Source organism: Dermacentor andersoni, chromosome 6 (assembly GCF_023375885.2).
Source record: "Dermacentor andersoni chromosome 6, qqDerAnde1_hic_scaffold, whole genome shotgun sequence".
NCBI classification, from domain to species: Eukaryota; Metazoa; Arthropoda; class Arachnida; order Ixodida; family Ixodidae; genus Dermacentor; species Dermacentor andersoni.
Window position 1 is genome coordinate 20,594,713 of NC_092819.1, and position 22,427 is coordinate 20,617,139.

Genomic DNA, 22,427 nt, shown 5'->3' on the forward strand with positions numbered 1-22,427 from the left:
ATGATTAGGTACCCTTGCACTACGTTCTTTGGGACCCTCAGATTCACTTGGTTCTGTTTTACGCCCATCTTCCACTGCCACCACAGAATGGTTGTTGGTTTTCTTTCCTGACACTGCTTGAAAAGTGTAAAAAAACAACAACAAAGCAATTAACATTGTTGATCATAGTACAAACGTTAAGCAAGTGCTATTTTATACAACTTAGATCCAAAAATGAAGGCATTGAGGTTTAAAAGCAACAAGCAAAACACAAAGCAAGCTGATGCCATGCAATATTAACACCCAGAAGCTTACAGGTTTTGCGAGTTCATTGAAACTATCATCACATGATTAGTAAAATTACAATGTTCAAAAAATAATAAAATTAAGATGCTGAGTGCATGCCATTCACTGGCTTCATATGGTTACTCACTTGGCACGTAGAAAAGCAGCCGGCTGACAACCTTGATTCGTGGAGCAGGTTCCCATGAGGAACACTGCCCATCAATATCATCCTTGTCAGCCTCAAACAAAAGGACACAGCCCTCAGGATGCAAGGCCAAAAAGCGAGAAACCTGGGGCATGTTTCAAGAAAATTGCACTTTACACATGCATTTTTATACTTTTTACAATAAGCTGAGCATGAAGCAAATGACTACACATACAGCGAGGCATGGGACAAGTGCTATCTGGTGTCTTGTTGAATGTATGGTCACTTGCTTCGCACTAAGCTTATTGTGAAAAACATGTGCCAACTCGCACAAGAACAAGTTCTACTCATGCAGTTACATCCAACGTATTAGATATCACATATAACTTGTGCAGCAAATAACCGAACGCTACGTATGCATGCACATGCATGTATGTATGCATGCATGTACACGCACGCACACACACACCAATGACGAGGACAGCATGTTTATTCATATGTGCGAAAAAGCAATGCAAGGCATACCACCTTCCTTGCTTAGGAAAATAAAACTGTCTCTGGTCAAAGGGAACATGATGTTACCATGTCACTGAGAATACTAGATGCTCAGAGAAAACTTTATGGCTGGTCAACTACTTGCACGAAATGGAGCAGCAACAAACTTGCGTATAATACCCATTACAACTTCTCACATTGCAACGGATTCTCCTCACTTAACACAGCACTGAAAAATATTGTACATATTATAAAAAGCAATATTTTTTTTTCTTCAGAATATATCATATAAAGCTCACGGGTCGGCCCAACCCGCTCACTTGGTGCATGGCAAAACAAGAGATTCCACTACAAATAATGTAAGCCACTGCTGCAAGCCATCACAAACCAGGAGATGCCATTTTGTTTAAATGATCTTACACATGCAGCACTTATCACATTCTCTGGCAACGAAGGCAGTCCACGAGGGAAGTCAGTGTATGTAGAATGAGCCATGAAAAATAAGCGATGACGACAGGTCCCTACACCATGCAACTAAGCTACGCAGTGCCTTTGCTTGAATGGATGTTGTTGGTGCTGTCGAAGGTTTTACTTCTTATGCTTGTTTTAGTCAGCCAGTTTCTCTAAGACTTGGCTTAGAATCTAAACTGGCCTAGATTTAAATAAATACAGTACAAGCACTACAAACGTACACTGTCTAGCCAACAACCAGCTATGTCAACTCATTCATGCAATAAGAAGAAAAAAAGATGCATATATACCTTTTCAGTCAAAGTGCCTTCGTTCTCAAATGTAAACATGTAAGTGTTGTTCCTCCAAAATACTGACACATTTCCCAAGTTATGAAATGTAGTGTTTTTCGAAGGGCAGACCTAGAATTGACAGGGCACATTGAGGTCTGCAGTACTAGCAGCATGCATGATGCTACTATGCCCCTCTTGACCAAGTATACTAACAAAAAAGTTGCAGCTTTGCCTAAAACACAAAGCAGTCATAATGATATCATATTATGTGGAGTAAGACTCACAGTATCTTGCATAGTATTGGGAAAATAATATATTAGCATTGACATGTAAGCAATCTACTTCGTAGTCTGACTGTAGATGATGAACACAGTAAAGCTGTGCTTTCCAGTCTTTCAGCATTGCAGTGTTATCGTGCAGTTATCACGTTGAGACTCGAAAAGCGCAAAAATAAACAGTTGATTGTTGTTTCTTTGGACACACACATCACCTGAACCTGACTTCTACCGCTACTCGTGTCCCTCCAACAGTAGAATCCCAACGTTTGGCTTACCTCCTATCCTACCTATGACCCCTGGCCAATATCGTTACTCAACTTTACCCAGTTCGATGCTGGTTTGTTACTGTTCGATGCACCCTGGCATGTATCACAACCACTGCCTAATAAGACAGTGCTGTTCTTCTCTCTGCACCTGCAATTTATTTATTTATTTATTTATTTAGCAAATACTGCCGGCCTGTAATACAGGCCTTAGGCAGGAGTGGGGTACAGAAATCATATAAAAGCAGAGAAAATGTACATTGCAACAGAAGTATAAAACGAGAGTCGACCAAAGTCCAAAGCACGATGTAAAATCAAGTACAAGAAAGACAAAAGCAAAACACTTGGCTCAAAACAGGGATTACATATGTGCCCTGTGCTTCACTCAGGGCTTGTAGAAACAAGTTCATTTCAGAACTGACCACATTTCCAGGCAGACCATTCCATTCAACAATGGTATGGGGAAAAAATAAGTATTTAAAAAGATTTGTTTTACAGAAAAATGTGCTGACTTTTTTAGCTTCCTCTAGCTTTATTTTATTATGTTAATATGAGTAGAATAATTTTAATCCTTTGCAATGACGTCGCACGCCCAGCTGTTAGAGTCCTGTGGTTTGCAGTAGGGCTGTTGGGGATATATTCCAGCTGCAACAATTAAATAGAAGCCTGACTGCTTTGCATTGGACATTTTCTAGTTTCAGTTTGTTAGTTTCAGTGCAGGGATCCCATACTGCCGCAGCATATTCTAATAGTAGTCATACATATGTTTTATAAGTCAAAAGCTTTATTTCTTGAGTAGATTGTGCTAGTGTTCTCTTCAAGCAATGCAGCTGTCCTAGGGCCTTTCTTTTTTTCAATATACGACATATGCACATTCCATTGAAGGTCAGAGGTCATGTGAATTCCTAAGTATTTGAAGGTATTTACAACTAAGAGAGGCTCGTTGGCTATCTGATATGTAAAACTTAAAGGATTCTTTTTACGTGTGATGGTCATTGCTACAGTCTTTTTGGAATTCACAGTCATTTGCCACGTCGACCACCAATTTTCTATTACAGATAGGGAATCACTTAAAAGAAGTTGGTCGTTAGGACTAGAAATTTCATGATAAATTGTACAATCATCTGCGAACAGTCATATTTTAACATGTATATTTTCAGCAATGTCGTTAATGAACACTAGAAAGAAAAGGGGAATTAGGACTGAGCCCTGCAAATACTGGAATCCACTGGGAATGCATCAGAAAGAACACCATCAACAACTACATTTTGACGTCTGTGCGAAAGATGGGCTTCAGTCCACGAAAGTAGACAATTGTGTTTTAATATAGGTTTTAATTTCAATAATAATATGTGATGCGATATGCGATCAAATGTCTTCTCGAAGTCAAGAAAAATAATATCAACTTGGCTTTGCCTATCTAATGCTGCTGCTAAATCGTGAACAGTTGCAATCAGTTGCATTACAGTGGAAAGACTGTGACTGAACCCGTGCTGACGGTTATCAATAACATGGTTCTCCTTGAGAACATTGTTCATGTGTTTATAGATTACGTGTTCTAGCAATTTTACGGAAGTGCACGAGAGAGGACTCGGTCTGTAGGGAGAAGGTGCTGGCGGGTTTCGTTCTTTAGGAATCAGAGTGATTTTTGCAAATTTCCAATCAGTCAGCAACTCTGAGTATATCAGTGATTTCTTAAAAACTAAAGTTAAGTACTTCATACACCACTCAGCATACTGGACTAGAAAGGTGTTGGGTACTCCATCAATACCTGGCAACTTTCTGGTGTCTAAGTTGAGCAGAAGAGCTAACCTGCCTTCCTCACTTATGCAAATGTTAGTGATTGGAGGCAAATCATCAATAGAAGAGTACTGTGGTGTGAAACTGTTATGCGTGAATACTGAAGTACTGGTTGAGTGCCTGTGCAATTTCTAATTTATCGTGCATAGCCGCACTATCTGTAGAGAGACCAAGGACCGATTTTTTTCATGGCGCGAGATATTGCCAGAACTTACCTGGAGATAAGACAAGAAAGTTTTTCATATGCACAGTGTGGAAAACAGCCATTGCGGCACTGCCAACGGTTGGAGCCTCAATTTATGGAAAAAGTTCCTGGTTTGGAACCAGCTGATGTGCCTTCCTCAATAATTTGTAAGCACTTTTCCACCAACATCACAATGTGATTATGGCAATAATCAGTGATAGCAAAGCTATTACAACATCCTGTGCTTACATGGCGAGTGCAGCAGGCCTTATAGCAAACATCACTGGAGAGTGCACTGACAGGAATGGCAAACTGAACCATTTGTTAGACATAAGACTACAGGCACCTATAGTAAAAGCAAGATGTTTGCCTGGTGGTCACAATGAATTTCACAATGGCTTTCATTGATGCTCTCAAAGAGCTGCATTACCTAGTCTAGGACACGTACAGGCCCTAGATTTGAGACACTGCTTAATGTGAATGGGGTTTCTTGCTGAGCACACTTTACAGCAAATGTGCAGCACGTGCGCTAGGTATGTTCATTGCAAGACTAGGACACAGCACAAGTGGATATGAATGAAGAACACACATTTGTGTTTCTGCACTTATTATTATATGTAATGTACATTAGTGCAATTCTTTCTTTGATCAAGTGCTTTAGGGCCGAACTAAGTTTATCAGCTAGCAACAGAGGAAAACAACAGTGAATTTTAAGTAATTATGTACAGGAGGTGCTTGTGTTTCTTTCTAGGCTGCATTATACAGTGACTGCATAACATTTCAATGTGTTGAAATAGAAGGCATACATACATACTACTGTGGTACAGTAGACTTTCGTTATTTTGACTCCAGTTAACTAAATATTTTGGTTAACTTGATCCCGGTCGAAGGTCCAAGCCAACCCCCACGTATTGCTAAAGGCCCACACTTTCATTATTTCGATCCTGAAATAGGCGTTCGCGAGCTAATTCGAACTTCACCAGTCATCATCTCAAGAAAATTGGGCTGAAAATTGCCTGCGTGGTGTAATCGACTATGAAACTGCAAATATGAAGCGGTGCTCGTATGCTATACCATGTACGATGACTGTATAGCAGCCAAACTGACTAAGAACCATGCAGCAAAGCTGTCTTTAGAAAGCTGGCAGCCATTGTGCAGCATATTCAATCAAATCAAATCAAATCATGTTTATTTTTTCAAATAATATTTTGAAGGAGGCCCGAACAAAAAGTGGAAGCTAGTCCACTTGACGAGGGTTCGGGGCCCCTTTTGCCTTGCCCAATTTTCTTCCTAAAAAATCAGGTGCATTTGAGATTTCTATTTTGTTGAGGAGCTTTAGTGCCATTTGTATGTTATTTTCTACTTTGGACACATCAAAAGCAGGTGTGCATTTGATTCAGGGGGCATGTTAGAATCTGAAAAATGCTGACAAATTTATCAGCAGTGTAATTTGAAGCTTTTTTTTCTCCATCCTGTTTAATTCAACCCACTGGATAATTCAATTAATTTTGTCAGACATGTGAAGGTCAAATTAACGGAAGTAGACTGTAGTACTACACTAATAGAAACTTATTCTGAAGAGTAAAACTAGCTTGCTATCTATGAAGGTGTCATCTCATGAGTGCAGCAGTAGGCTCCAAGTTATGAGTTCAGGTACTATTTATCAGGTATCAAATGAAATACCTAATGATGCAACTTCTGAAGGGACATTGCACTAAAGAGGCAAAAGCCCATCATAATTCCCACCATGAATTTTTGCTTGTCATGCTCCCCAGTATGCTTGGCACCATAAAGTATTGCTGGGATTGCATGCAGAAGTGTAGCAACACTTTTCATTTTATTTCGCATGGTAATACACTAGTAAAAGTTGTGCCATAACATTACCATGTTCATTTGTTTATTTTAATTAAAACAAAATATATGCCTCTTTGCACAATACTCGTAAGACAGTCTGAGAAGGTTTGATAACATCACAGATTCTGGACAATGGCCACAATACACAGGATTACTGATGAAGGCCGTCATGAGTAAAGCCTGGTTAGCCTTTTGTGATGAGCCAGATGAGAAAAGTGTAGGGATAAAACATAAAAAGGTCACAAGTAATCAAGGCACACCAGGTGATCCATCGACTATTACATAAATAGTTTGAGTATCTGCTTTTTAACATAATGCAATCATTGCTTTTTTTCCACAACTGCACTGAAGTTGTTGAAGCTGTGGGATATGTTGTGTGATATCCCTTATTTTATGGTGACAGTTATCGCAAGAACAAAGGTGCCGAAATAAGAACCTGTTGCAGCACAATGTTGTTACTATAAGGAACGTTCTGAAAGTAAGTTTTATCATTTATTTTCACACAGAAACATTATTGCCAAAAAAACAAATACACTAAGGCATCATGAACTATACACCTTGCATTATTTTCTACATAGTTGCTGCCGACATTGAGACATTTCTCATAGTGTGCAATCAGCTTGAAGAAACCACTGTGGTAAAACTCAGTGCACTGCGAGGCAAGGAATTGTCGCATAGCCTGCTTGACCTCAGCATTGTTTTGTAAGTGACGTCCTGAGAGTGCGGCTTTCGATGCAGGGAATAGGTGAAAGTCCGATGGGTTAAGATCGGGGCTGTAGGCCGGGCGATCCAATCTCTCCCATCCAAAGCGACGAATCTGATCTTCATCCTCCACACTCTGCCTTCCTTCGCTGAATATGCAACACCAGCAACAAACCATTTGACGAGACATGACCTCTTCACTATACACGATCTGTAGGCACTAATGGATGACACACTAGTCCCATGTGCCCATTCATACCAGATAACAGCACGCTCTTCTATTGGTGACCACGTTGTCAGCACACGTCTGTCTGCCATCGTGATTTGTACTCAAATAACCTTAGCCATGCCGGTCTGCTGCTACTCTCTTCTTCAGCGCTGTGCGCATGTGTAATTCCTCCTCCGCTGACACTCCTTCCGTTGTTCAACCAGCAACAGGTGTGGATTCTTATGGCAATTGTTTGTTTCATCTGGTGTACCATCTCTCTAAAAAAAATGATGAAACTTACTTTCGGAATATCCGTTGTACATTTAGCACTCAGGACAATACCCAACAATGTATCTCTACAATTATTTCACTGAATCGATTACCTGAGCATAGTTGGACCATGTTTCCTGTTTGCAAGCACTACTGACTTCATTATTGCCTGCTACTTTGAATGACCGCACTGCAAGGCTGATTGAAACACACGTTGTTGCTGATATCCCATGAGCTGGCTCTGTTGCTTTTTTCTGGAAACAATCATCAAACACAAAGAAATCTCTTTAGACTGCATTTACCTAATTGTTGGTGGTGATGATGATACTATATGGGGTTTTATGACGCAAGGGCCAATGATGGCCAAAGAGCGCCAACCAGTGATATAATGTAGTTAGTCAATGATGCATACAATGACAAAGGGTAGATGTATAGATGTAGCATGGCTGTACAGAGGCCTAAGAACACTCACTGTAAAGAGCATAAAATATATGCATATTAAAGTAATGACAATGACTGGTTAAGTATGCTATGGACATAAAAAATATGCTTTGAATGGATGATATATTGAAATGTACAAATGTCAGCAGCACTAGCCTCATCAAGGCCCTTTAATTAAAAGGCGAGGGTCTGGAGACAAGTTCTCTACCAAAGGCTACTATCGCAGCAGCAGCCTCCGGTGATAGATTATGCTACAAATATATTTGGCTAATTACATGTAACACAACTTCATATTTCGGTTCGGCTCCCACCGGCGACACATTATCTTTTTGCCCACTTTCATTTCCCTTTCTTTATTATTTTGTACATTTCAATTTCAACCACAGCTAATTTCCCTGATGCTTTCCTTGGCTTCATTGTCTGTTGACGTTATATGGTCACAACTTCATATAAGAAATTAAAAAAAAAGAACAGCTTTGTTTTCGAAAAACAGTTTTGCACCAAGGAACAGTGCTGGATGGTGAGGAGTATGCTGTTGGGAAGCTATAGGAAAGTGCTTTTTTTGTTGTGCTTCTGCTTCTCACCACATCTACCCCAAATGGGAAGTTCACCGCCAATCAGATGAAAATGGGCACAATATGTGTGCCCTTTTCTCAATTGACAAAACAAGACATAGTTCATCACACTTTTGTTAGATGGCTAATTACCGAAATGCAACTTGATAAAATGAAGCTTATTCGAGGTTTCAGTGTTCCAAATAAATTGCCAAAGGTTTCTTAGTTTTTCCCACAAGAATGGCAATAGTTGGTGGTCCCAACTCTCTGGGTGCTCATGAGAGATGAAGTGCAGGGTTGCAACAACGTGAATGGTGTACCAAATGCAGTCTTTACATCATGATTTGCCTTCTGTTCTGCACCACATAAAATGACTGACTTTTCAATGAAGCTGTGAGAATATGATCAATAACGCCTCCCTCAACCTACTGCAATGTAGTAAGCCATCTTGATCATGTTTCTAACTAACAGCTGCATACTAACAGCCTGTCACACTTTGGTCTTTGCTCTCTCCATTTCGCACTTATAGCCATGAGCTGATCCCATCATCTCGTCTTCTACAACTCCGGAGAACCACTAATCTTTTTCCTTCCTTCAAGCATCAGTTTAAAGACTTTCAAGGCTATTTGTAGGACCCAGGTTAAAAAGCACCTGAAATTGCTAAATTTCTCCTCCCATACACACACAGACAAACACACACCATTGTTCATGTGTTTATTAATGATTATTTATTAATTACAATACCTATCAGTGTCATGACTACATGTGGTGGTTACTTGATGTCACACCAGTAGTCTCATATGAAACTGGGTCACAAGTATATATTTCACTGGCTTGATAGGGTAAAGCTTTTGCAAATGAACTCCAATGTTTTCAGCAGTGCTCACACACTTCTTTAACACATATAGTGCACCACTCTTGCATGTGTGCCAGTTTATGTGCCTTAGCAGGGTGTCTACCAAGTTGACATTTCCAAATTCCCTGAGTTTTCCAGGTTTTCCCTGAGCGCCATTGCAAATTCCCCGGAGTGATGCAGAACTATGGTTTATGTCAAGACGGACTGAAACCATATCGCCCGATGCTGTCACTCTCTAGTAAGCACATGAAAACAATAAAAACATGACTTAATCCAATTTGAATACTAAGGAGCAGTGTTTATGTTATTCAAAAAGAGATTAGAAGGCATGGGTTAGTAAAATGCACATCAAATAAAGTGTCTTCGAAAAAATTGCAAATAGGGTTGGACATTATCCAATACGAATGAAAAGGAGATGCATATAGAAGCAAATATTTTCGAATATGAGCTATTTCTATCAACTGATAGCAACCTCAGTGGGATGAGGCCCGAACTCTGTCACAATTGAGATTCTCTCTCAACAGCTCGTAAACCTCAACTGTCCTGACATACTCTCAGCCCGCGCATGACGCCCGAGTGTTGTGTTTCACTGCTTTAAAGAGTTTATTTTGGTTTGGATGAGGGACACCTGCACCTCGGAATCAGCCAAAACTTTATTTTTTGAGCTCACGCTCCTTCAAAACGGTGGCAGCAAGCTTCCATTCCCGTTTATTCCTCAATGCGTAGGTCATTTCTCTTCCTGTCCACCTTCCGCCACTCGTTCGCCCCAAGGACCATTTGGAGCATCTTGGTCAGTTGCGCAGTCCACGACCGATTTTTCGAACTTCCTAGGGGCCGCGAAAACGTCCGAAAAATCGGCCAGTTGGAAAAAAATAAATCCGTGTCATTTACTGCTCTTAGGGGCTCAAACCGCCACAGGCACGTTCGAAAACGCTCTGAAGGCCTGTCGGTACACATATTAGGCATATCAGTGCTCCTACTGGGACAGGAAATACTGGGTGCCTGCGTGTATAATTAAGGAAAACATACTGTGTTCCGTGGCCCCTTCTCATGTTTGTTATGCTTTACTGCAATATGTTTCCGTAAGCTTTACCAAGCAACATTTCTGTAGAGAGGCAAAGCTGACTTTCAGGAACCAGCATTATGTAACGCACCGTGTTTTCCAAGTTTCTAAGCCAATCGCGAGGACCACAAATGTGGAGTCCGTGCCATTGCTGACAGCAGCTAATTCTTTCAATAAAAAACGCGGCACCGAACGGCAAGAAGCTTCATAGCAAACGTCGAAGCAGCTAGGCCTAGCGTTGCCGCAGTGGTGGCAACGGCTGCCAGCGGATCTGCGTGCGAGAATGCCGGTTCGAGGTGGCGAAGTAATCAAAACGGCAGTGTTGGTGCCTTTGATTATTGCCGCTTCGGACCTGCGGTCACGGCAAAACGTCCGGAAATTCGGACGGCGAAGAGTTCTTGCGTCGGAAATTTCACACGTTTCTATACGTTGACTCTATGGGGTATGTGGCGGGGCCGCGAAGCCGTCCAAATTATCGGGAATGCGGAAAGTCGCTCGTCGACTGTACACTGGCAACTCCTCCTGCCGACGACAGGGCATAAAAGACGATTCCATTACGATTCCTATATTTTACTCGATCCAGCATTACCGCGACTTTCGACCCTTTCAATAATATTGCCGCTAATTTTTCCTGATAGAGGCCCAAATTCCCTGAGTTTTCCCTGACTTTTTCCAGACTACTCAAAATCCCTGAGAATTCCCGGTTTTCCCGGTTTTCCCGGTTGGTAGACACCCTGCTTAGTAAATAAACTATTTTACAAGCAATTAAATCAGTGTCTTTATGGACTGCTTAATTAAGGGCCAAGTTCTTACCATTTGCAAGATGTCATCAGCAGTTAAGATGTATGGGTTTGGAGGAGAAATCTGACATTGCCCTGGAATTGTGTAGTGGTGCGTCATAAACACAATAATCTCGCATATCCTGAAAAATAAGATGTGATGAGAAACAGGCCAGCTACAGGTACAATGGTAATCCTTACCCTTGTAAGCGGCTCAAATAAGCAGCAGCATGGCTATATGAAAGCCCAGCCAAGAGAATTTTTGTGACATTATTTTTATGCAGATCTTCCTTCACTTCCTATTATAGAAAGGTAGCATAGGTGTGTGAGCATTAGAATGATTTAAAAGGTGCACTGCATGCATCCCTGCAAATTCAGAAGTGATCATGACTTACAGTGAAAAACCTAACCAGAAGCTCCATTTGAGTCTGCACCGTAGAAAATAATGCCACTCCATCCAGTTTCGAGTGAAGAAAGGCAAGTTTTCTCACAGCTTCGAGGATATGTTTTTTCTGTTTTGACTCAAATGCTTGCTTTGAGGCCACAGAAGGAGACAAAGCCACCAAGTGTTTGCTGTCTTCAATAGAAAGAAAATTTTTGAAGCTTTGTTCTGAAAAGAAATATTTGGTACTAAGAGTGCAATATTCACAAGTGTTCTATACTCTGGTAATGCCTATACTTCAATACCAGGGTGCACAATGACCCACATATACAGTCCAACAACTGTTGGCACTGAAAGCTCTCAAAGACATTGCATAGAACATTGCATTAGTCATTCATGTCTCCCTGGTTCATTTCATACAAGTAGCGTCCTGAAGCTTAAAAAAGGTTACTGCACTATACTATAAAGATTTTATTAGTAGGTCTTAAACAAAGTAGACATATTATCATACAGTAGCCAACTTTACCTGGTACCGAGAATGTCCTTGACTGGTTGCTGAATGTGGCTTCCATGAAGACAACATGGCTGCAATGCTGGCCAACCAGAACTGTGTGTTTGGCCTTCATGGACAACAAGCACACCAGCATTCCTGAAATAAAAGAAAAGCACAAGCAAACATGAACAACACACAAGAGCCTGATCAGGTTTCAAGCACTTACTCTTATGGCATTCTTCTTTAAATCCACCTACCATGCCAAAAAGAAAACAAAAGACAAGAAATAATAACACAAGAAAACAGTGACAAGGAACAGCGTGTATTACCTTGCTCACACACATTTTCCAGGACAGGCAAGTCATTTTCATCACTAGGCACATAATTTTCCTGACTTGGAACTAAAAGAATGAAAGGCAAAGTTTGGTCAATACATGAAATGCAAGCAATCTTTCATGAACAAAACTTGTACAAAGCAATTTGACATTTTTGACAAAACTAAGCATCAGTAAAGTTATCAATGTGTCTAGCAAACTCATTTTTCACAATTCCCAGACTTTTCTATGCTGTGCACGACTTTTGGGTAAAAATTCCATGGTTAAATGAAATCAGGAGATAGCTACTGTTTCTTAAACACAATTTTTTTCACAACATCCAAGAAATTGGACAATCCAGAAGAAACAAAACTTGGGGGTAAATTTCATCTTACATTGACAGCAGGTAAAATCTAAGTATAGTAGACTTTTGTTGATTCGATTCCAGTTCAATTTTTTTGCTAATTCAATTTCTACCAAAGGTCCTGGCCAGCGCCTATACATTTCTATGGGCCTAAACTTTAGTTGTTTCAATCCTGAAATTGGCCTTTACTGAATAATTCTAACGTGGTTGGGAAGCACGCATGTGCCTAACCCCAATGGTGACCCAAGTGGTGACTCCAACAGTGGCAGCATTTGTCTTGGTGGTGCTTAGAGTGCAGTCAATGCATCAAACACACATCATCTCCCATCAAAAACATCTATTTTTGGTCTGTGTACCTGTGCTGCGAACCAAGACCACAAAAGATTAGCTTTTTATTTTTACATTCTGAAACTTCTGTGGGCAAATGCACTTAAAGTTACGGGGTTAGAATCACTGCAATGCCATACGAGCAGGTGGTATCCAACAAGATCAAGTGGAACATAGGAAGGCATTTGAGATTTCGACCAATGTTATCAGACTCTATGGGACAGTAATTATGCCATAATAACATCCGAATAATAGTACAACTCTAAAAGCACTCATGAAGCAAAAATATAAACTGAAATTGTGCGAAAGGGTTACTTCGAAAAAGTCAGAAACCAGAGACCAGCGGCCAATCCATGATGGAACATTCCTTGTAATTTCTGAATAAGAGTTCAACAGGGTTGTTTCAAGCCAAATGTACCATCAATGAAGCCGACCGCTTCAAATTTATATTTAAAAAGTTGTGGTTAACTACTACAATAATTGTCTCTGAAAAAAAAAAGAAAATGTCTACCTCATTGCTAATACAATTTCACAATACATGGCATGCATGGTGAAAATTTTTAAAAAAATTTATGCCTAAACTAACGAGTACAGAAACATCTTGTGGGTAATTTAGAGAAGTTTCACTGATGTGTGTCCTCTGTTATTGGCCATTGTTTTATTTTTGCTGCATTTATTGTTGAATCATGAAGCAACTTGGGGCAGGTGTGAAGTTGATCAATCTTTTAGTGTTCTTTACTGTCGTGTTATTACCCACCGTGGCAGCTTAGTTGTGATGGCATCACGCTGTTAAACATGAGACCACGAGATCATATTCTGGCCGCAGCAGCCACATTTCGATAGAGGAAAAATGCGAAAATGCCTGCGTACCATGCATTGGGTGCACATTAAAGAACCCCAGGTGCCTCTAGTAGTGCATCAATGACCGCATACGTGAACATTCAAACAAGGTTCAAAAACAAGCTAGAGACAGTCAATTGTCACTGCACTGCAATGAATGTGGCTGCAAGCTGTCTTTTAAAGATGTGACCTATTTGTAAAAATAGTGTGATGACTGCGCACATCTTGTTTCCAAAGCCTTTCACATTTATAATAGCAGCACAGCATGTGTAAGCCTCCCCTCCATTTCTCTCTTTCCGCAGGAGGCAGCCTTCCAATCTCATTGATTGCAATTTATTGTCCCTGCGCATGCTGAATTTGTGTTGCTTTTGTGCTTTGAGATAGTGGTAGAGTAAGTATATGCTGACTGAAAGGGTAAAGACACTTGGTTGTTAGTCAGCACTGTGGTCTGTGTCCCTCTCTTTGTTCTGTTCTTTAGCGCTGTTTTCTGCCATGTAGTTCTTTCTGTTTCATTTTTCAACTAAGTGCTGCACACTTGGAGTAGAAGTTTATGCTGCATATGGGAGTATTTTTAATGAACATCTTTCAGTGGTGCAGCAGAAGCTCCCTTCAATGCAGTAGATTTGGTTTGCGCTGCATAGCTGCCCTATAGCAGCCAATGAAGAAACATTATTACAACAGGGTTTTAACAAAGCAGCAAAATGGCTAAGTGCAGCAGTTGTGGCAGCTCTGTGCTTTAGGTTTTTGCTGTGTGCGGCCCCTACCTCCATCCACAGTCTCTACATGTTTCTGCCCCATTTGTGTGAGAGTGCAACCCACGGGATTTGTTATACTTATAAAAAACTGTCTGTAATGACCACAGGTTTCTATTGTTTGCAATGCAGCCGCTATGTGGCCATCAACTCATCAGATAAAAACATAAAGACACTGCTCCACAGTGAACTAAAACTTTTATTCCATTGTTGGCATGTACCCTACGCGTAGCCAGGTTTGCCCCTGCCACTATCAACATTCTTAACCACAACCGACCAGTTGCTTCATGCACAGCAAGCCATGCGTATAAACAACTGCACTGTGGGAGAAGGTTGTGCTGTCTTGCAAATGTATGCATGGGCCAAGTGTACACACACGTTGGGTCAGAAGCCAGCGCTCAGTTCCTTTATTATGGCAATTTAAAACAGAATTATTGTGGAGAAAGGCTGACTTGCAGTGTTGCAAAGAGTCTAATAACATTGTCGGGAACTGACCTGTATGAGTTCGCAACCTGGGCAGTGTAATCTGTCATTTTCCATGACTTTATTCACTAAAATGGAAATTTTCCAGACGATGCCCTGCCTTTTCCAGGTGCTCGAGCTTTACCTGACTTTCTAGCTTTTCCAGGTTGCTAGGCACCCTGAGTTCTGCACAAATCCATAAGGTGAGTTCATGTCAAATATATATATAAATTTTTATATATATAAATTTATTTGCCTAGCACAGAATATATTTTATTAATGCATTCTTCTAAGCTTCCAGTAACTAGAACTGTTGGTTAATCTTCGGCATATACAATAATCTGCTAGCCACTAGTAGAGCTAGCTGTTACAACTGGCCTGGTCTTGTTTAATGTCCAAGAGCAAAGTAAGTTCGCTTTTTAGAAATAGTTTAGTAAAAATGTTTATCAGCAGGAAACTACAAACTAAGCCCAATCCTGTTGCACCTAGGCTAAAAAGCACTTACCCTTCTTGTGCTGAAGGGTCTTGGCAATAGACTGAAGCCTTGAATACCTTTCTCTTGCGATGCATCGGCCCGAAAAGTCCTCATACTCAACATGAAAAGCAGCAACACATCCAAACGGGCATTCCTCTAGAAATGCTGCCACCTGTTTGGGAGAAATACGAAGCCAAATTGTGTATGTAGGCACTGAAAACTGAGCCAGATTCCATAATCACAAAGAATACCTCTGTAAATATATAAAGAAGTACAGTGGTGCATCAAACACTTGACAGTTTTTCTAATAAGACATACTACCTTATCAGTGATAGTGTTTTCATCCTCAAAGACGAGCATTGTTCTGTTTTTCTTCAAGTAAGCTGCTCCCCACTCTTGATCCTTTTCCACCGAGCCAATTTTTGAAGGGCATGTCTGAAAGAAAAAAAAAACAAAAAACAAAGCTGTGGTAATAACAGCTCCATTTTGCATGTTGCATTAATTTAGTTATCTGTCGCAAAGTCTAGATACAAGTGCTTTCTGGATGACCCATGTGCAATATTAGTACTTATTCAAAGTGGGGATGCTGGCAGACCACGTTCTTAAAAGCTCAGTCAGTGCAACAGGGCAAATGTTTGCATGCAATAATGGTTGTGCTATGAACTTGTAACAGTACCACTCTAGCTAACAGACATTGACAAACTCAGATGTTGACGTTGACAAAGACATTGCTTGTCAATGTCATTACTGTGCACAGTCCTGCCTTCAGTATGCTTGCAACTTGACCGAGGCTCAGTAAAAACCCGAAACTGATATGCAATGACATCGTTGACCAACTTATAACAATATAGTCATCATAAACACTAGACTTTAGTTAAACTACCTATCTGAGGCACCACTCATTGAAAAACCATGCATATATAATGAATTTTTCAAGGAGTCATAATGGTACAGTGGATAGATTGAGCTCGCTGTCAGACATAAGGTGGGAGAGTGGGGGAAAGGGATGGAGGAAGAACAAGTGCTAACAGTAAATAGGCGGAACTTTTGAAACTCATAAGCATTTCAATTTTATTTTACTTAAAAAGCACCTTTACTGAAGGAACAAGAAGATAGAAACAAAATATAAATATCATAGCATAAGGGACCAACTTAACTTTAAAGGACCAACAAAGGCTTAGCTAGGGCTCTTGTGCCCAAATGCGTAATTGCACCACCATGTCCACTTAGTGGTGTGTCACTCTCGCTGCTCTAGTTTTAAACTTACACAGAGGTTCTGAAAGCATTTGGTACTGATACAGCTATTTTTCACTGAAGTATCCCGTGCCCTATGGGTATGCTCAACTGTATTTCTTGCCTGAAGCTCTGCTTAATTCCAACACACTACAGATACTTTGCAGCTCTAGCCCAAGGATGCAGGGTTGAATCTCGGCCATGGCGGCTGCACTTCGACTGGAGTGAAATGCATGCAAAAAGCACTCTTGTACTGTGCATTGGGTGCACATTAAGGAACCCTAGGTTGACAAAACTAACCCGGACTCCCTTACTACGGCGTGGCTCATAATAACATTGTGGTGTTGGCAGGTAAAACCTCAGAATTTAATTTGTTGTACGCTTAATGCAAAGACGCGAGATTGTCCCCCACCTGCGGCAAGTTGTTTTTCATCCGCTTTCATTGCCATTAATTTAACATTTCTTCATTTCAATTATTAAGTACAAGTAATTTCCCCTATGTTTTCCTTGGTTTCTTTGGTGGCTTCTCATGATATGATAAATAAAAATCGGGCGCCTCGGTTACCCCCCTATCATCTCGTTCTTAGCATATCTAGTGAGACTTCAGCTTGAAATCTATGTTTTTGTAAACGCTTCTCAGCTGATGACAATGGCCTCACGGCAAATTTATTATGAGCTTATAAAAGACAAATTTCTCAAAACTGTGCCAGGTCACCTACCTGGTCATAGCTGACCCACTTTGCATGAATGCAGTCATCCATAAACCTTTCATGGGAAGAGCGGAGTCTGTAGTCATGGACAGCCAAGCTGACTGATATGCAAGGCAGCGTCTTCCCCGATGGGCTTTCCCCAACCTTTTGCTGGTGGATAAGAGAAAACTTCTTTAAACATCTTCACAAGCCTTTAGGACTTATATAGCTTTTAAAATATTTAAGCCTATATAGTTTGGATAAGCATGCATCCACATAATTGTTAATGTCACTGATTCAGACCTAAAAGTTCAACATAAATGTTACAAGCAAGTGCGAGTGAAGAATAGAAGTCCAATAAGGCAATGAAATGGACTAGCTGGCAGCTGCTAATTTATTCTATGTTCAATATGAACCATTTGAAAAGTGGAACATACCCCAACACAAACTGAGGTATGTATGATTTATCCTCATCTCAAAAGTCTCACATAGCACATAAATAAACAAAATAGAAAACATATTTTTTTAAGGATCCACACAGTTTAGTATATAGATTCACCTTATTGGAACAGCTGCAATATCCTAGTCTAATAGAATGTAGCCCCACGTAGAATGCATTGCTGCAGCACAGTGAATATTGGATTTCTCTTTTTCTATTTTAATTTTTTTATGCCTTAGTGCAAGGACTTACTGCACTTAGACAAATATAAGTATTTTTTTGTGATTACCAGCTTGGAAAAGCACTTTGCACTATGTTCAGGACCATGCTTCAACTTAAAGAAAAGCTTTTTTTTTTCCTCCACACAATCTTATACATGAAGTGTGGCACCCTCAACCACCAGGCAACTGAGCTTTGTGAGAAAGCAAACATTTTGATGCTCAAGGGAGAATATCAATGTGTGTGCATGTCCCAGCTTGCAGTCGGGAAAAGGAAAGGCAGCAACAGTGCAAGATTGTTCAATTATCTTATCCATCACACTGTGATGTGTGCCAACTTAACTGTCCAATGCAGCTTGACACAAGGGCAAGTTTAAATTTGAACGCACTTCACTTTGGCTGCAGAATAAAAACAGAAACACTGGAAAAATGCTTCTGGATTCTTGGAGTAGTGCATTGCAATTTTAGCACAGCAACCTGTCATCAGAACAGAAGCATAGAAGCAATGGCTCACATGCAAGTTGCCCTGAACCAACATGCATGGCTGTGTAACTGTAGTTCAAAGCCGATAGAATTACACATCATTTTTGCCCCTTATATTCGCAATGTGTATATTTCTGGGTTATAAAAAGCAGTGCCCTCTTGCTTTGCATTCGTGCAAATATGGTATGTTGCTTTACGTACCATAATCATGCGGTGGTGCTTTGTGATAGGTATATTTGAGGGCCGAGACAACTTGCAAGATGCGGGCTCAATGATGGGGTGGTTCACAAATATTAATATGTCACACAACCTACAGTAAGAAAAGAAGCATTTCTAAATGCTAACAATCTTTGGAGAAAGTCTTATAAACTGCTGTGAAACAGCACAGGTAAAACATTGCTACAAGGTGCGGTGCACTATAAGGTCTTATGCTACCCAAGTAGTGCATTACTGCCCTTAGATGTCAACCCTGTTTCATGTTCGAGACTGAGCATCGAAAAAAAAAAAATAGACTTGGTTGTTCTTAGACGTTCACTGTATTAGTTAATCTGCCACATTTATAGTTACATCATCGTTTCAATCATCAGCCTATTTATAACACTGCAGGACAACTAAGTAGTTTACTCAAATATCTCCAATTACCATAACCCCTGTCACTTGAAACCTTATTCCTACAAATTCCTTGGCCTCGTAAGTTCAAACAATTTTCTACGACCTTTGACCTCGTTCCTCTTCCCTCTGCACTCATTCTGTTATCTGTTAGTCTAGTAAAGAATTGGTTGTTTATGTTGTCTGCATTACACCTTGCAATATACAAACTTTGCATTGTGAAGTTATTAAGTATTTTCTCACTAAAGCTGCCAAGAAATGTGCAGTTACAATATATCTATCACCTTGTTTTCCTTTGCTAGATAAAAACATAGGCTTGCTCTTAAAAACTTATTTGTCTATTCGCACAAATAGTAAATGTAGATGTCAAATGCACAAGATTGCCTTCTGCAATGAAAGGTTAGTTGTCTGAACATTGAAACTATTCCCAAACATTAGCACATATAATGCTAAGAGGACATGCTTGCCCCATTTCGCTCAAATGGCAGATTTATTGTGACCAAAGCATTAAAAAAATCATATCAGCTAATCAAGCATTCAGCCAGAAATACAAGTATGTCCATAACAAAATGTCTTTCCTCAAAAGCCAATGGCCTTATGACTTGGCACTGGAATGACATGCAAATAAATATGTTAAAATTCTCTTATGTTGCTCTGGAAGTGGAGGCTCTTAATGAGCATGTCAACAGATTACGAGTTAGCAATGAGCCATAAAATTTCATATTAGGAACTAGCAGCATGTGCGAAGCTATGAGGATGAAACACGTCCAACAGAGCCTCCTTATGAACGAAAAGCGTACAACAGCTAGGATACCATGAAACAAAGCATAATTAGCGTACCCTGTGAGACTGTCAACGATGCTCTGATTAATTGCCTGCAGTTGAATGCCCAAGACAAGCTGCCACTTTTGTTCAGTATGACTGTTTTCAAAATGACTCTGCATTCGCTGCAATGCCAAGGGAAAAAAGTGTGAAACTGGGCACAGGACAAAAATGAAATCAAGTTCATTAAATGCAGCTGCATAAATTCACATAAATTTATTCACTGTGCAGAGATAAAGTATATTTTACACAGCTTCACAAATATACATAAAAAATTTTAGCTCAAAAGGCAGATCAATGCATCCTGCATCATACATAAAAGTGGCAGGTTTAGATAATGCCAGACTCCTTTTCCACCTTTATCCCAAGTACAAACAAAAGCAAGACGCTTTTGTTTGAAAGAAACAGGGTGATACTAAGAGGCTCAATATTTTGTCAAGTAACTAGCTTATGAAGACATTGGATACTGCAGCCAAGTAACTACATGGGGAAATGTATTTCACTCACTTAATTAAGGGGTAGAAGAGGCCCCGCCCAGATGAACGAAGCACGGCAGCTGATTGCTTCTACGACTAATGAAATAGTCCTGTTGATGCGACTCAGCTCAGTTCGAAGTGCGAGCTGCCATGTTCTCTGTTGGCGGGGTCACCGGCCGTCTTGCTCATGATGTCGGTCTAGAGTGCACGCCCACTGGTCGAGGCTCATGTGCATCCGCCTTTGAGGGGCAAATGCCACTACCTTCTCAAGTTGTACCCAACTATAGTTAGTGTAGACAAGAGTAAATTCATGCCTAACCTAATATTATCAATGAAGGGAATGAAATAACCCGCTGTGGTGCCTCAGTGGCTGTGGCTCCCTACTTTTGAGCACGAGATCACCAGTTTGATTCCTAGCCCTGACAGCCATATCCCAATGGGGGCGGAATGCAAAAACACTCACATACTGTATGTTGTGTGTCCAATTAATTTGGCCTACATTGGACTGCATCCAATGCAATGTGGTCTGAATTAATCTGGACTCCTTCACTACAGTGTCTGTCAGGCCACTGTGCAGCTTTAGAACATTACAACCTATAATTTTAAATTCAAAAAAGAATTGAAAGAAAAGATTAGTTGTTATAGAACTCGCTGCCTCTAAAAACGCACGCTGTGCTCTGCCAATTTAGCTACAGTAGTGGCTCTCCCAACTACCACTTTCCCAGGTACTTGTGCACATATTTCTGAAATTTAGCCAATGGAGCAGATATGAAACATCCATTAGACGGCAGCTGCCACATTGAATGTGGTACTAGGGCTGGCAACTGGCTATTAAACTCTCATATGCTACCTTACGGCATCAAGGCAGCCTGTTTTCACTGAATGATAGCATGATATAGGTCTACTACAACGATTACGCTGTACTTTATTTTGCTTCAATGATTGCTGCCTGCTTCAGCAATTATCCTTAGAAAGTCCTTATTTCCCAGTCTTTGTCACCTAGTCGGTCGCTTCTGTAAACCCTTGAGCCACCATACAAGTCTACATTACTGAACCCAGCTGACTTGAGCGTGTCCTGAAAACGTGTACCTTTGCAAGGTCAACAAAGTTGCCCATGTCGGTGACCAGGGTAGAAATTAGGGCAAGGCCATCTACATGACGATCTTGGACAAAGTTGCTCATGGTCTGGAGGAAAGGGTCCATATGCTCATGCTTTCCTGCATGCAGCATGTTGGCCACTGAGCTTTCTAAAGCCACAATTGCAGCAGCAGGGCTACGTAGCTGTAGGAACAAATCCAGGTCCTTTCCTGCGCCAAGACACAAATGATTATAAGACTTCACAGAAGCAGGCATTTGAATACTGAAATAATTCACTGTTTCAGCTTTCATTGAAACAAAACATTACACCTTAGCAAACTGGACAGCTGCACGGCACAGTGATTAGTGGAAATGATTAGTCACTGAGAGTCACTCTCAACAGCATTTCAGACTCATAGAGTACCTCAGCAGCAGCACAGACCATGGTGGCAATGCTAGCCATCTTTGTCTAACATTACTTTTCTGTTATTGCTCAGCAGTTAACAATCTTCACGGTTACAAGTCCCATTGTATGGCAATTGAAGCTATGTATATGTGCGAGCTTGTCGGAACGAAACCCAAACACAAGAAATGTAAATTAGAAGGTAGATTCCTTCCCCATTTGCCAGTGTACTTGTCACGCTCTTGTTTTATTCACAGGCATCGAGTTTTGGGGCTGGAGCACACTTAGCGCTAGGTTACACATATCATGCAGCGCAATTTCAAGTAATTATACATACGAGGTGCCCTACTTCTCATCTGCATTCCATTTGAGCATGTTAGCACATTCCAAGGTATGCACAATGTAAATATTTCTTCAGAAAACACAAATGTGTGGCACTGCCATGCCCAAATAGTAGCACAAGAATAATCAAGACAAATGCACAGTATGATGGCTACCAGACAGCCTTTAAGGTCATGCTATTAACTACAGGGAATACCCAGCAACCATAACTGTTCAACAGAGATGGAAAAAAAAGAGAGTATCATACCAAGAAATACAATTAGTTATAGGCACAAGAATTAATTAGAAATATGTCCCCATCAGCAAGTTGAAGACAATGCAGAAGAGA

General features: G+C 40.5%; 1 protein-coding gene across 1 annotated transcript; it reads right to left on the bottom strand.

The window, feature by feature from the left end:
• Positions 1 to 343: 343 nt before the first annotated feature.
• Positions 344 to 21,817, bottom strand: LOC126521556 (uncharacterized). Its single transcript, XM_055066067.1, has 16 exons — positions 21,739 to 21,817; positions 21,367 to 21,584; positions 19,820 to 19,926; positions 18,572 to 18,680; positions 17,261 to 17,401; positions 15,630 to 15,743; positions 15,339 to 15,480; positions 12,104 to 12,175; positions 12,001 to 12,027; positions 11,808 to 11,930; positions 11,295 to 11,509; positions 11,101 to 11,198; positions 10,934 to 11,042; positions 7,320 to 7,460; positions 1,666 to 1,776; positions 344 to 554 (listed from the first exon to the last, which is right to left on the bottom strand). Exons 1-16 carry the CDS (start codon positions 21,815 to 21,817, stop codon positions 405 to 407), a joined length of 1,956 nt encoding a protein of 651 aa, XP_054922042.1. The 3' UTR covers positions 344 to 404.
• Positions 21,818 to 22,427: the final 610 nt, after the last annotated feature.